Consider the following 15947-nt stretch of genomic DNA (forward strand, 5'->3'; position numbering starts at 1 on the left):
ATGGAAATCAGGTAGAAGAGGAAACATTAAAAGAAATTGGAGAACATATTTACATAACAGTAACAATGGAATCCAGGAAACCAATTCCAATTTCAATTTAGTTTTTGCCAACAAAGAAGAGAGTGGAAAATGAAAGTATAGAGCAGAGAGGTGTTTAGTTCAGACCTTTAAGCCCATTCAACTTCTATAAGAAGCTAGCTCTTCACCCAGTGCAATTAGCCACACAGAAAGGAGAACATTGCGTGTACTGGAAGGGGCAGCACTAAAAGCCAGAATCCGGAATCGAAAAACTACAATACGTTTACTAAACATTTACTGCTAGTGAAAAAGTTGAATGTTTAGTTGGACTGAAGTGACGTCCTTGTCAAACGCAAATTTTATATTTTTCGATACTTGACGCCTGAAAAATGAGTGTCCCCATGGTTTAAAAGTGTAAAAATGATCACCCATGAAGTAAAGAAAATTGATTTGATAGTCTATAAATGGCCTCTATGTTTTGCTTTGAAACCGTATTAAGATATCTGGAGACCACGAATATCACTTACAGTAAATTGCTAACCTACAGTAAGGTTTCATTTTTCATGGCCAGCAAATTATCTGTTTTCAGTTTGCAGCTTGATTAATTATGCAGCAAAACACCCACAATGACGAACATCTTACGGCAACATGACAAACTCGGTAGTTCGACAACTATTCAGTATTTGTGGGTGAATCATATAGAACAAATAAATAAATTACGACCTGGAATAAAATCAGTAAATCCACTAAATAGTGCTTTGGTTCCGATTTGCTGACTTAACTGGGGCTTTCCCTCACTCTACCTGTAGTTTCACTTTGCTACCTTCTGAAAAATTTAACAGCCTTTTTTCGAAACAAGTTGAAATGGGGTATCCGGAAAATGGATGAAACAAAAGAGGAAGAAAGTATACAGTCAGGTAACTTACCGCTTCTTAATTGGAGAGTCCGCCATCTGTACGATCTGAAGCAATTCACGTTGTCTCTCACCTGTACATTGTCTCTCTCTCTCTGTCCCATAAGACATTGCTTCCTTTATAAACAGCGTTCCTTTTATGCCAACGAGTGATTTAAGTTCTTTTATTCTGCATTTTTTACCGCAAGTCATATATTTCACCATTAAATATTTCTCTCTCCGTATCGTAGTTTCCGATTCCGGATTCCAGTTTCCGATTTCTCGTTTCTGGATTCCGGCTTTTAGTGCTGCCCTACTGGAAGCTTCACATGAAATGCTGATGAATGTCTTCTGTCCAGAGAGAAGTGAAGATTGAGTATGAATTGGTTAAACTTGAGCTTAAACATGAGATAAAGCAAGTTTATATTGGTCTCCTCCCTTTTGTATTAAATCAACCAAGAAATTACCCTGATTTCTTCATGTTTTAAGCTGCAGAAAACATTCAAAGGCCCAGTTCTGCGGGAAGCACCATATGTAGTAGAGGACTCCATCTGGGAATTTTAGGGTTACAGATTATGAGGGGTTTTTAGAGAAGGGATATGGAATATTGGCCACTAAATTTAAAGGTTATGGATAATTTGTGTTGCACTTTAAAATTATCGTTCATTATCGCATCGATTATTTTAACATAAAGAGTGTTAGACAAAATTTGTCTATCTCCAGTGAGGTCTCTTGGTCAAGATTCTGAGCTGGCGATGCCTGTGTATTAAGGGTCGTAACAGTTTCATGAACACACTCATTCAAAGGTCACAGCCACCATCCCTACATTTCATCAGGGGTATGGAAATGCAATCCTTGACATACCTGACATACAGTTCTTAAGTCTATTCATGTGATATAAGAAGGTAATTAGGGATTACTATATATAGATCATTGTTAAATTTTATTTTATTTTATTTTATTTCCACCGTTTTAACTGACGAGTGCTTCTTAAAAGTTATTCAAAAGGATTAATTTTTTTTTTTAAAAAATCGGCACATTTGAATCTAAAATTACAACAGTATGGCCGCGTCACTAAAGAAGCCTTTTCAGTTCCACCGAGAGATCACTGGGACGTGAAGAGCACAATAGTAATTAACTCCCGTCCGATCCCTCCTGAAATACACTTGAGATGTTACATTCTGAGTGGACCATTTTTGTTAAAGACAATAAGGACAATAGCAGACAAAAATATCCCCTCTAGGAGAAAACTGAATTTGATACATGTAAAACGAGTTAATAATTGAAAGATGCAGATTTCAGGCTACCATGAAGAAAAAAATAAACTCGACGAAGATATCGAGCCCATTTTAAGACACGCGCTGCCCTCAGGGCATCACGCGTAAAAAGGGAAATCTACCCGTTTCTAGACACAGTATGCCCCTCTGGGCATACCCCGTAATAATGGCCCACAAAGCGTGTTTCTTCGAGAACTGAAAACGAAATGCTAGCAATAATGTGGATAACTTCATCCGCTGGATCTACGAACAACCGGAATGACGCAAGGGATACATTTTATCTGCCGGATAGCAATTTATCCGCTGGATAAGAGCTATCCGCTTTTTGAACAAAGGCGGACAGATCTTTTTAATTGTCTGATAGTAAGTTACTAACGTTTAAAGGAAACAAGGTAATCAACACACACAGAGACTTTTCGAATTGTTAATTGAAAAAGTGGCATTGGTAAAACACTGTAAAACAACATTGATGTCGACCCAACCTTACGTGGATGTTTGATAATGAAGGCGGAATAGTAGTAGGAAAAACAATTCATCTTTACGAACAAGGTCACCATGATTACGTATTAGTATTCAATGCACGTTTTGTTTAAGCATGGTGCAAAAACCCGCTATGATCTTGTGGCACTGCCGTGTACTGAATCAGTTGCTCGATGGAATAAGACAGAAGGAAAAAAGAAAAAAGGCTCAGTAATTACCTAGACCATTTTTGTTTCCAATTTATAACACCAGGAGCCCATAACACACGTGTTAATAGCATACTCTTGATACAAAACATTTGAATTGAACTGTAAAACATGTTTTAGCCAATATTCTTGATCGGTAGAAATTTCCGCTGATATTGAAATGACTACCTATGCCTCAGCATGATCTGCGTGTATATTACTTACATTAAATAGAGCTTGAATATTTCAATCTTTTCATAATATTGAAATGAAAGTTTAAGCCGTTAGGGCGGCAAGACAGGTCGACTTTTAATTTCTCTTCACGGTAGTGAAGACCGACACGTAACGAGAAGGAAGGTTATCATCAAATTGGTGTCTCCATTTGAGATCATCAAATAAGCAGAACGGCTAAAATGTCTTCGATGTATCACAATCAGCTCTGAGGTGTTTTTTAATATTTCGAACTGAAGGGCGGTTAAAAAAATAAAGTTTAATTTAAAAGATGTTTACTTTGTAGCTTTGGCGGTTCCTTGCTTATTGCAACACGGGTTAATGTGTTGTTTTGATTTGTGGGGTTTAGATGAAAATCAATTATTAAGGTTCTCTTCAAACCAACCGAAAGACTAATTTTAATGGAAATAATAAAAGAAAGTAAAAAACGGTTATCCGGTTGTCAAAAATTGTAGCAGTTTTCAATGGGTTTCCTTACAGTTGTCGAAGACTTTGTTTCCGGCAAATATTTCTTTCTATAATTTCGGTCGTAAACACTAAGTTAGATAGCATGGGGAACGCAAAGTTTTTTTGGACCAGAAGCGATATTCCTATCTATAAAAGTTTTTTTTCTCCTTTACTTTTATTGTCGAGGGTCTTTTTAGTGTAAGGAGGGACGTTTGAATTTTTGGTAGATTTAAACATGTAGTATCCCTCACAGTAGGTGGAAAGCTGAAGGCTGAAAAATTCAAATTTTCTTATGACAACTAGATGCGGCTGTTTTTTAGCGTCTGCAGCCTCAAAATAAATATTCTTAAGCTTATTTCTTTTGCTGTTTAATGTCAAGGTCTTTTAACTACAACGACGCGCTGGATTATGATTTTGTCGATAACCTTAAAATTGGTCGAGATTCTTATCAATCTTATTTTATATTTAAACAGCCGACTGCAGCTGATTTAAGAAATTAGGATATTTAGTTAAAGATGTTTATATCAAATGTGTCTTGACAGGCAGTTTATTGTTTTTAACCCTCAGGGGCTGTTTCCTGGCGGCGCATTTTATTAATTTCCTGTGTCACGTGATGGCAAATTGTGTCATTGACTCGTTAAATTCTGTAAACGCGTATTCTTTCAGCACAAAGCTTGTCAAGACATCCAGTAAGCAAGAGTGAAACTAGTTTTGTGATAATGCTTTGGCGAAAATGGTTTAACTTTGCTTCACTTTGAGAAGAATTTTAAAGAAAAGATACCCGCTGTTGTACGCATCTCCTTTGGGTCAAGTCATAGAAATATCGAGTGGAAAAAACAGTCGACGAATTTATGAAAACTAAGACTAACTAACTTTGGCACAATTTCCTATTCATGTGACCAAGGTGATTCATTAGTTCCACGTAATAACGTTTCAGGATGAGAGTGTCGCCGGAAAGCTTGGAGAATTTCAAATTGTCGCGGCAATAATGAATGGAACCGTCGAATTACACAACGACGACCAACCATGAATGAATGTGGTGAGGGGACTTCGGCGGCAGAAGCAGTCACTATTGTGGCAGCAACTTGTAGCCTGTTGTTCGGTTTGGTCGCAGTTTTAACAAACGGTGTTCTTTTATTTACACTCTACAAAGATCCGTACAATTATTTCCGAGCTCGCCCTACTGCGTGTTTCGTCGCAAGTCTCTGTGTAAGTGATTTTCTTGGAGGCTTGTTAGTACAACCCTTGTACTCAGTTTACATGATTAGCATTGCGGCTAAATTTCAGCAGCCGAAACTCTGTGAGGTATCACTTATTCTCTCGCACGTAACCACCAAGATATCAATTTTTACAGTGGTCGCCTTATCACTGGACAGGTTTTTGGCTGTGAAGCTTTCGTGGAGATACAAAAGCCTCATAACCGTTCGAAAAGTCGTTTCTTGTGACATTCTGATCTGGCTCTTCTCCGTGATATTTGAGGCGTCACATGCAGCGGTGGAATCTGAAGAAATATTCCATGCGATTGATCTTCATCTTCAAACTACAGTCCCATTAACGATCATGCTCGCTCTCTATACTGCCACCTACATTGAATTTCGTCGTTACTCAAGAAATGTCATTTTTATGCAAGCTTACACAGGTGGAAGACGGCGCGTTTTCGTTCGAAACATTAGACTCGAAAAGAAGATAGTACTGACTGTGGTCGTTATCATCATTGTGCTTTTCATATCGCTGTTGCCGTATTTAATTGCTAAAAATTTAGAAGATCATTGTCATGAAGAAGATAGCAGTGAATGTAGCGAATTAGGTTTTGTGTTGCTTAGAGCCCTGTCTGTGCCAATGTTGTGTGTTAGCTGTGCCTTCAACCCATTTCTCTATGCATGGAGAATACCCCAATACAGGCAAGCTTTACGGGTGGTTCAGCGCAGGGCTTGTAGAAGATGTCGGCGACAAAGTCGCGCTACCAGTGCATTAAACATCCCTACAGTTCTAGCATCCGCTAGTATCGTGGAGCAAAACACTCCCGCAGTTGGCCATCTCCAACCAAAACAAGATGAACTGTAGAATACCGAGGGTTTAAGCTACGTTGAATTTAGGTGCAAGTGAAGCTCATAATAAGGCAGTGATGTTCAACGTTTCCTCTGCGTTCACGGAGAATCAATCCGCGTATACAACGCATGCTGAAAAACATTTTTTCCTATCAAGAGTTCAATTTATTCATGCCCCTTGGTTCTTACATTGAAGGATTACTGACAACATGACGACTTTGACAAATCGTTACTCTTTTAAGATAAAATTGAAAGATTCGGGTTCTTGGTAATGAGCAACAACTCAAAAAATTAATAATTTCAGGGGATAGATTTAATGGACGGTGCGAATTTATCGCAGGTTTAGAAGTCACGCAGGGATGTGCATAAAACAAAGATAAAGGGGTATAGCATTGAGGTGAGACGAATTTATAAATAATATATGACAGCAGAAAACCAAGTATAGGAAATAAAGGTTAAGGTTACGTTTCTTCAAAACACAAATTTAGTTGATGAAAAATGTTAAATTAAGCTATTTCACCATACTGAATGGTTTAATCAAGGTTCCTAGCGAAGAGACGGCCTTTTCTGAAAGGTTGTAATTAGTCTTTTATAAAATCCGTGAGTTAAGCTATGTACATAATAAATGACCAAAATGAAACGGCAGGTGGATAAAATTAGTCCCTAAAGTAGAATTATAAGAGGCCCCTTACTTATTCTGACTTTACAAAAGCCCAGATTAAGGGTAAATCGAGAGTATTTATTTCAGAATTCCGAAACGAAATACACTCAAAAATGTATGCTGCTCCTATTACCAAGCTGAGAAAAATGCATATTCAAAAAGCCAAAGTAAAAGTCCCAGTAAAATGCGCTGTTAGTTTATTGACTGCCCTGAGGTATTCATTAAAGGCGCAATACATGTTTGCATCTTCAATTCATTAGGTACTAACGTGCATTATTTTACGAAAATGATGCCTTGAAGGTCATCAAATGGATAAACCGACATTCGTAGTTAGAGCAGCTGCATGATGTTCTATTAGTGCTATTAGTAAGGCGACTGAGAAAGTTTGAAGAATAATGGATTTTCTGATTAGTCGGTAAAAATCAAACTTAAGAGCTGTCAAACTTTCAAGAGGATACGTCACCCAAATAACACTGAAAATTGTGTTTTAAAGCGTCGTCGCGTCTGTATGTTAATTTCCCATTCTTCTTAGAGCGATTTTAACTTTTGAATTTCGTTAAAAGACGAGCCTTTTTTCGTTCCGTCTTCCAGAGACTTGCTCTGGTCCTATTTTGATTTCCCAGCCTGACGGCCGGGGATACATTGTGCATTATGCGTTATCGACCAATAAACATATCAGCCTATAATTTCGGTAGTACCGAAGTCTTTCAAAGTGAGTTTTATGTCTTCCGATATCATTAAATTCTAGAACTTTAGTACAAGCAACTAAAACATTATCAGAAATCGGTTAGACGAAGCAATTATGAACAAGAATCTTCGATGAAACTACCATCCCACTGCGTAAACAGGACCTAAAGGTGTTTCAATACAGTTATTCAGAGACCATAACTCATTTTTTTAATCCGCCGTTTGGTATACTCAATTTCTCTTCTCCGATACCGGTCCATGGAAAAGTTAACCGTCCGTAATTGGTTTTGGATTAAATTCTGGAATGAGCAAAATTCACGATTTACTGATTTTGAGAGTTTTTGTTTATCGTCGTCATGGTATATCGATTTTACTAAAATATCAATCCTGACAAATTTCAATCACAAAAATAATAACGGGGGTAAATGTCACATCGATCGGTAGGTATTGGGTATGGTCCCCCAAGAACTGTACGGAAACACAGTGGGGACGGGGGGGGGGGGGTATCTTGTGGTAATAAGTGCCCACAGTCCATAGATGCATATACACTCGATTGCAAAAACGTTGACACCTAAAAAGCATAAACCGTGAACGATGAGACGCAATGGGTATAGGTCTACTAAATTTATTTGCATAATATTCTATTCTCGTTCGACGGTTGATGACCAAAATTAGTTGCACATGGTGAATGATGGAAACTGTCCAAACTTTCCTTAAAGTGTCAAGTTGGCCAACAAGGGCCAATTTTTAAACACTACCCACAAATCCGTTGGGTCTTATCGTTCATAGTTTATGCTTTCTAGGTGTCCACGTTTTTGCAATCGAGTGTATATAAACAATAGCCTCCATTTGGCGCGAAAATATGCTCAGATATTTGTCGCGGACATTATCTGTTCCGAGAAGCGAACAGTTTTCCGAGAGCGAAGCTCGAGGAAAACTGTGAGCTTCGAGGAGCAGATGATGCCCAAGGACAAATATCTGAGCATATTTTTAAGTCAAATGGAGGCTATTGTGTTTATTATCCTTCAAATATTTTTCGCAACATGCGGGAATCTCGCGGGAATCGGCAGGATGTGCCATTCTGTCATATGTCAATCACGTCAAAGTTTGTCAGTTGGCTTCCAAAATCTCCACGTCAGATTTCGCTTCAGGTCGAAAGCGTTTGTTCGGGGAAATTCCGTGAAAGACAAAAGCAAGATACAAGTGGCGGAAAAGGTTACAGGGAATCTAACTACCTCTCGAGAACAAGCTAAAGATCACTGAAAGCGAAAAACTGTAAAGTATCGCATTCCGTAAAAAGTGTAAACTGCCGTCAACGAAACAGCCGGAGCTTTGCCGTTCTCTTCCTTTATCTCGTGTTCAATTGGAGCAGCACTTTATATTGATAATACAATTGTAGAATTTGCTAGCCGAAAACGACCTGTGAAGAAATCGAAGCTGAACCTGCAGTCGAATACGACGCCACCGGTTGTTTTTGCTGGATTCCATCAGAGCGCTTTCTTTGCTACCTTGACATTGAATGGAGCCAGCAACGAAGTCGCTCACAATCACTGAGGATTAAAGTTGTTGCTCGAGAGTAGTACAAGCTGCTTCTCTTCGTAGAGAATTTCGACATCTCGGGGTATCATGGCTGGTTTTTGTTTCGTGGACGAGATTTTATGTTCGCGAGCGATCTCGACCAGGTGAGCATTGATAGCGTCATTTACCGCCTGGAACTCTGTCAGTAATGGTACTGAAATTTATGTTTTCGTTATTTAAATTCCTTATATCCAGGCCAGCACGAATTGCTCTCGTGGAGATTTTGGAAGCCAACTGACAAACTTTGACGTGATTGACATATGACAGAATGGCAGATCCTGCCGATTCCCGCGAGATTCCCGCGTGTTGCGAAAAATATTTGAAGGATAATAAACACAATAGCCTCCATTTGACTTTAAAAATATGCTCAGATATTTGTCCTTGGACATTATCTGCTCCTCGAAGCTCACAGTTTTCCTCGAGCTTCGCTCTCGGAAAACTGTTCGCTTCTCGGAACAGATAATGTACGCGGACAAATATCTGAGCATATTTTCGCGCCAAATGGAGGCTATTGTTTATTTATGAGAACGGGAAAGTGCGCGCACATATCTATTTGCAGTTCGTTATTTGTATTTTTTTCCTTTTTTTTTTCTGTGATCAATGGTCAATCGTAAGCCCTGAGTAAAGCTGTTACTGGTTGAAGTGAAATAAAGAAATCTCCTTCCTTACTAACCTTTAAGGTTACCCTATACCTTCAGAGGTGTCTTGCGTCCAAGCGATGTAGCGCGTCCGGTTTAAACTGTAGATACCTAAACCCCTACATCAAATTAAAGCGTATAGAGCTGGTTATCAATCTATACCAAGAATTTTGAAAGAAAATAAATTGTCCAATTTTTCACTACCTCTAAATATGAGCGTCCGAATCACATTTTGAAAGCTACAAGTCAAAGCAAAATTTTGTTTTTCGCTAATTTAATTTGCTCCTCAGTTTTCGGACCCAAAGCGCTAAAAAAACGTGTATGCGTTTTGCCATATTCAATCACAGTGAAAAGTTACAGAAAATTTTCGAAATAGGATAAAAAAAATGTAGAATGATCATACAAAAATCGCACTCGGAGAAAAAATATGTCGAAAGAAACAATTCGCAGACACGTGTTTGTTGTTTATAAGTTAAACTAGCTACTGTCCAAATTTGAAGGCAAACGAACAAATTCGCTTTCCAAGAGGAAAAATTGATTCGAGAAAACAGTGCTAAAAACGCGGCAATTCATTTAATTTCAAAATTCTTGGTATAGTTTGATAGCCAGCTCTATTAGCTTTAATTTGATATAAGGGTTTAGGCATGTGCAGTTGAAACTGGACACGCTACATCGCTTGGACGCGAGACACCTCTGAAGGTATACGGTAACCTCAAAACTGCCTTGAGCTGCAATTTTAACTTTATTGATGTTTTTCTGATGTTAATCCCACGTATATCAGGCTACCTTATTTAAGGAGCCCAGAGGTTTTACATTATTTTTTCTAGGTCACGGCCACTTGAAAATCAATCTCTGCTGTATTGTATTACCATGGTGAAATAAAGTTTACATTACATTTTTAAACACGGCTACTTGAAAATAAATCTTTGCTGTATTATATTACCATGGTGAAATAAAGTTTACCTTGCATTCTTAAACACGGCTACTTGAAAATAAATCTTTGCTATATTATATTACCATGGTGAAATAAAGTTTACATTACATTTTTTTAAACACGGCTACTTGAAAATAAATCTTTGCTGTATTATATTACCATGGTGAAATAAAGTTTACCTTGCATTCTTAAATGACATTCGGTGTTGCACACTCATTGCAAGAATTACTACTGCGCTTGCTCAGTATGAACGAAGGTAAGAGTGGAACGAGTGGCCGGAATATTACAGAGGTTCCCGATCGTAGCCCATCATAGTTTATATATTTTTAGACCCCCTCCCCTCGGAATTTCCCTGATACGGCTTTTCTTGGGCGTGGGTATGAAAATGAAATGAAATGCTAAATTAATATGCGTTCTGGCAAAGGAACGTTTCAAGTAATTGTTTTTGTCATTGGTAGTTAGTTTGTTTACCATCTGATATGTTTAGTCGATACTTTTTGCATGGTATTATTAGTGTTTCGTTACCTTTTGACACTGAATAACAAAACCAAACAATTGAAAATATTTGGCTTACTTGAAAACGAGATTTTTGGAGGTTAAAATTAATTAGGTTTCGCGGTAGTTTGACTATTCTTCGTCAGATTCCGTTACCAGTGTTTTCCTTTGTAACTACAGTCGAACCTCCACTAACGGCCACCTCTCCACAACGGCCACCTCTCTATAACGGCCACATTTTTTGTCCCGGCGGACAGTCCAGACATTAGCTCTTGTTTAAAACTCTCTACAACGGCAACGGCCACTAAAGTACGTCCCCAACTACCAAAATAACCTCTCGACAACGGCCAGTACAGTTCTTTTTTGCCGGTAAAAAACACCTTTTTATAAACTGATGCAGTAATTGACATTTATCTTCGGAACATTACGTTTCTGTATCCATTTTAACGATATACGTATTTTGATTGTGTTCCATTTAAATGCTGCAGTAAGCATAAATTGTCTACAATAATATAGCGAATGTTGCGAACCTTGCTCGTTTCGTCTTGTTAACATTTTGATTCAAAACATTATTTACGGTTTATTGTGTATTCTATCTATATATATTATTTAAGATTGGATTGCCGTTATAGGCTACAGTAAGCATGAACTTAGCACAATAAACATGTTGTACTTCCCGAAAAACAAAAGGTGTCATATTACACCCCTACTTCCCCATAACGGCCACCTCTCCACAACAGCCACTTTCTTCTATCCCCAAGGTGGCCGTTGTGGAGAGGTTCAACTGTAATACACTTTATGATGTTTTTTAAATGCAGCGTTAGTGATGGAATACAGTTATGGTGTCGTAAACGCTTCAATTCACTATTCAATTCCATGACGAACTTTTCTTTGGCTTGGACCCATTTCTCTGCTCACAATCTTGCCACCCTCGATGTTTTCTTTGCATTCTACGGCCGGGGTTATGTTACGAGAAAATGATAGAGCGCTTTTCAATTGATTGTCATAAGACCAATTAAACCAAAGTAATTACCCTAGCTAATCATGAGGGATGTAAACAACTTAAACAGCCAAATGAACCAATCAGAACTCGAAGCAAATACATGAAAACCAATGCCAAACGCTGGAAAACGCGTGTAAGCAGGGCATGATTGGTTTTGGTTTGGTTTCTCATTGGTTGCGAAAGTAGCGCGAGTTTGTCAACTAATTACAGAACCACAGTAAAGCATAACCAAAGGAATTACCATATTAGTTTCGACACTCAACCGAAAACCACTCTAACGTCCTCTAAATGAATGTGAATATATGAAATGTTCCTGTGAGTGCAGGCCCGTAGCAGGGGGAAGGGGCAGGGGGGGGGGGGGGGGGCTTGAGCACCCCCAGAATTTTTTGGAAGTTAAAAAGCAATGTGCCCAAAAATATATAATTAAAACAAGTTAATGTTGAATTCAGACGCTGCAAGTGCCTTTACACAACCTTTAATAGTCTGTTCACTACCTGTCAGTTTCCTTCGCTAACAGGCACTCCTATCTTGTGAATCGGAAAGAAGAATCAAAATGGATTGAAATCAACCAATCTGAAGCCGTGAAAGCTGTCGAAATACACTACTTGTTTTCTGAGACACCCGCTCATTTTAAGCAATACAAATGTCCTTAGTTTATAATTTAGTGTTCCCGCGTTATCACACAAAAAGCCACACAAATACGTCCTCAAGATTAGAGAAAAAAAATTCTCGTGCAGTCAGATTCTTACTGCCCGATTCGAAATTTAAAAAGAGAAATAAAAATTTGTCGTCGTTTGTCTACGTCCTCCTTCAAACGTGAAATTAGGAAACTTCAAATAGTAGTTCACGTTAAAGAAAAGGCAAAAGCGTGTACCCAAGAGTGTGATCGAGGTGCAAAGTTATTGTTTTACTTACTAAATCTACTGTATTTTATTTTTGTTCTCGTTGCATCTTAAACTCCCAAATCAGTCTGTTTTTGAGTGACGGGGGGGAGAGGGGTAGTTTTGTTTCACCATTTTGCTAAGCTCCCTCAGTTGTTTTAGCCTTGCTACGGGCCTGGAGTGAAGAGAAACATAGTTGTGTCTAAGGTACAATGTACATGTGTCGTGCATTTCAGCCTTCAAAAGTTACTTAAATAGAGGAGAAATTCTACCTCAAAAGAAAAGGCTGTAACATTTTCTTGATTCGAGATTTAGTGGCAAAGTTTGGTTCTTTAAACACTCGTGAATAATAAGATTTTTCAGTATAGTACTGGTTGCCCAGTTTGATGACTTTCATTTTCACCAAAATTCATAACTCAATACAATGCAAAATGGCCGGGTGCAAATCAGACCACGTTAAATCACATTAACCGGCTATGAAAAGCAGCTTCAACAAATCTGGGTATTCCCTTTTTAATTGCATTTACTTTATTGATTTTACAATACTACATTTGAATCTCAATTAAAAATTGAAATACCGTGACTATAGTAAAGTTCTTTCCGTGAAAGTAGCAATACTGCAATCAATTTTATTTAATATACTTGTTCCTATGCCATGCATTACAACTAATGTTCTCAAATTTTAGTTAAAGGGGTACTAGTACGGAGATATTGCTGTGCTTTGATCAAAACTGCTACATGAAATTGCTGTTAGAGTACCGAGAGAAAATATTACAAAATTTCTCCAAGGACGAATAAACTAGATTAAATCATTTATCTATTTCTCCAAAATACACAAAGAGAACATGAAAAAATTAATTAATACTAGTTTCTGTGTTCAAATAATAAAGGCAAAACGGCAAAAAAGGACAAGGACCTCAAGGACTCTCCCCACTGTCTGCTGATTCCTGGATCGGAAATGGTAATGTTTCGGTTTGTTCCTTGCGCTCTAATAGCTGAGTGCAGTAGGAAATAGACTGCATGGTATGCTGTTTTAGAAAAAAAAGAACAAAGTTTGAAGTTTGAAGAGAATCAGTGCTGGATGTACTTAAATATCACAACCGTTTTGCATCGCATCTACGTATTCTTTTACCTCGAAAACTTGGCTGAAACTTAACTAGTCTTACATGATAGCTAACAGTAAATTAACGTCTTATTACACAATAGAGAGAATTTTCACTTTGATATTTTACTATCATCCGTTTCTTTTGATGGCCTTAACGTCAGTTAACCTCTTGGCATTAAAGCCAATATGATCTCGTTTCCTTAATCTGGATTGGTTTCATCCTTGATTGGTTGAAAAGTAGCAAGTTTGCTCTGACTGCTTAGACTCTGTGTAAATCAGGATTCTTTACTATGTACAGCGATCTGCCTATCTGTTTCTATTAACTCACACCTTTACCTGAAAATCATAACTGGTATCTACCTGTCATTTTCAACTCTACCAACCAACTAAAAAAAAGAAAATTATGAGTTATATTATCATGTTCCACTTGATCCATTATGTATACTGACTGGCGAGGGTACAATGTTTCGGTTGTTCCCGTTGAACGGGAACAAGCCGAAACATTGGACCCGCACAGTCATCATTTCATCCCTTTAGAGAAATTAAGAGTCACTTATGATTTCAGTCCTATCTAACCCGTGTTCTTTAATCAGTGCTATCGGGAGAAAACGTAGGTTTTCAAAAATGCAGAACAGAATCTAGTCAATGCCAGGGAAACTGATTGAAAATGGGGGTATTGTTTAGCGATTCGTCCTTCAAATCAAGGCGCGGCCGCCATTTGGAAAAGTGCTATGAACATCGAAAACGTCCAAGAAAATCTTAAAACGTATCAAACCACCCTGGAAACGTGAACACAAACTTTTTTTATGTTTTTGCGAAGATAAATTTGAAAACACAGAAGCGTGGACGTGACCTAAGCAAAAAGGTTTAAAATTATTTAGTGTCAATGAAGCTTCACCTCTTGTGCGGGCTGGCGAATTATGGATCGTTGAGGAGGCCGGCCGCCATAGTCCCAAATGTTGAATCCATTCTTCTTTACTCCTGTGTACAGGAGAAAAAATTAGGGACGACTGAGTTGTTTTAGCATAAGTAGATTTTCAAGGCGCAATATTTTCGTGTCTGATAAAAGATTACATCGACTCCCTCTGACTTTTACAAACGTTGGTGATCTCAGGGTTAGTGAAATTCAGAGGGAGCATTTTTTCGGGATTAATTTTCTTTTTGGCGAGGGCAAAATTACTCACTCACGATTGAAGACTATTTTGACCTAAAACAGAGGTTTAAGACAGTGGTAGAGAGAGTGGCTAGATCGCCAGTTTTTATGCTACGCCAGAGTGAAAGATAAAGTTTTTCAATGTTTGACGGTAACTTTTTTAGATGTAGCAGATAGGCAGGTCAGGTTAGTAACGCAGTTACTTACAAGAGAAAGCTACCAGTCCGGGGAGTTTGTAATCATTGTTATTACTCCGCTTCACCACCACCAGACTCCAGTACACTCACCTTCATATCTCGTTAAACAAAAGCTAACACATTACAAGCATTAATGAATAAGAGACACGTTTTACTATAATTCTGGTCTTTGGGCTCAGTAAACAGATCTCATGCTGAATGGTTTGCATGTACAGCAGGTTTAATCAAGCCATAGCAACTGGCAGCACCCGATTCCGTCTTTGAAAAGAAAATCGTTTCCAGGTAATAAAATACAGTTTAACTACCTTTCTCGATTATAGAAATTGCCTTTTTATTTCCAATGACATCTAAAGCGTCCACCAGATCTTGTAGCGCCACCTCTCGACAAATAAGGTCATCGATTAAATTCTTTGCAGGGCGGCCTCCTCTTCGGTTTTCAATAATGTCAACGTCTTGCTGAGTATAGACTAAGAGTGAACCAAACCCTTTTGTCATTAGCCGCCTCCAGTCTGCGGTGGCAGCCTTCTCCAGTGCGCTGCAAAGATCGTCAATCGTTTCGTTGGAGAGCTCGCTAATCCTCTCCATGCCTAGAACAAAGTACAAACCAAGACTGTCCACAAATTCAAAGGAAACAAATGTCTCAGTTCTTACGTCTCTTTGAAGAACGCTTCAATGGAAATTTCCGTCTTCGTTTAAAATGATCTGCGGCGCTGTTCTATCGTTTGCGATGCAGGTAGAAGGAAATAAATTTTGTTATAATGTATAGTTAAGAATGACACGCCCCCACGGGAACAGGCTTTGGCAATGCTCGTACTGACAAAGACAAAATACGAAACGCTAACTGATATTTATTTGACACTGCAGATCAGTGCTTAAATCTTAAATCATAATTACAAGTTTTAACAGATGTAAGAAGTATAAGAAGAACAAACGAAAGGAGTTTCAGTTGATGTGCCAGTGTAACATACATAGCAATACGTTTACTTGATTTAATATTAAATAAAAACCAGACAACTTACATTCAGTAACTGATCTAA

The 15947-nt window shown here is 38.2% G+C and overlaps 2 protein-coding genes across 2 annotated transcripts; one reads left to right on the plus strand and one right to left on the minus strand.

Annotated features, from left to right (window-relative positions):
• The first annotated feature begins 4212 nt into the window (after positions 1-4212).
• LOC146473091 (histamine H2 receptor-like) lies at positions 4213-7001 on the plus strand. Its single transcript, XM_085118944.1, has one exon. It carries the CDS (start codon positions 4557-4559, stop codon positions 5592-5594), a length of 1038 nt encoding a protein of 345 aa, XP_084975070.1. The 5' UTR covers positions 4213-4556; the 3' UTR covers positions 5595-7001.
• Positions 7002-14443: 7442 nt separating this feature from the next.
• LOC146473092 (uncharacterized) lies at positions 14444-15947 on the minus strand. The gene is made up of 2 exons (XM_085118866.1): positions 15216-15947; positions 14444-14541 (listed from the first exon to the last, which is right to left on the minus strand). Exons 1-2 carry the CDS (start codon positions 15493-15495, stop codon positions 14444-14446), a joined length of 378 nt encoding a protein of 125 aa, XP_084974992.1. The 5' UTR covers positions 15496-15947.

This window comes from Pavona decussata, unplaced genomic scaffold, assembly GCF_977016875.1.
Source record: "Pavona decussata unplaced genomic scaffold, jaPavDecu1.1 SCAFFOLD_95, whole genome shotgun sequence".
NCBI lineage: Eukaryota > Metazoa > Cnidaria > Anthozoa > Scleractinia > Agariciidae > Pavona > Pavona decussata.

Coding starts and splice junctions, on each gene's coding strand:
- LOC146473091 (XM_085118944.1), top strand. CDS start 4,557: ATGAATGAATGTGGTGAGGGGACTTCGGCGGCAGAAGCAGTCACTATT.
- LOC146473092 (XM_085118866.1), bottom strand. CDS start 15,495: ATGGAGAGGATTAGCGAGCTCTCCAACGAAACGATTGACGATCTTTGC. Junction 14,542..15,215: donor AATTTCTATAATCGAGAAAG/GTAGTTAAACTG, acceptor TCCTGTACACAG/GAGTAAAGAAGAATGGATTC.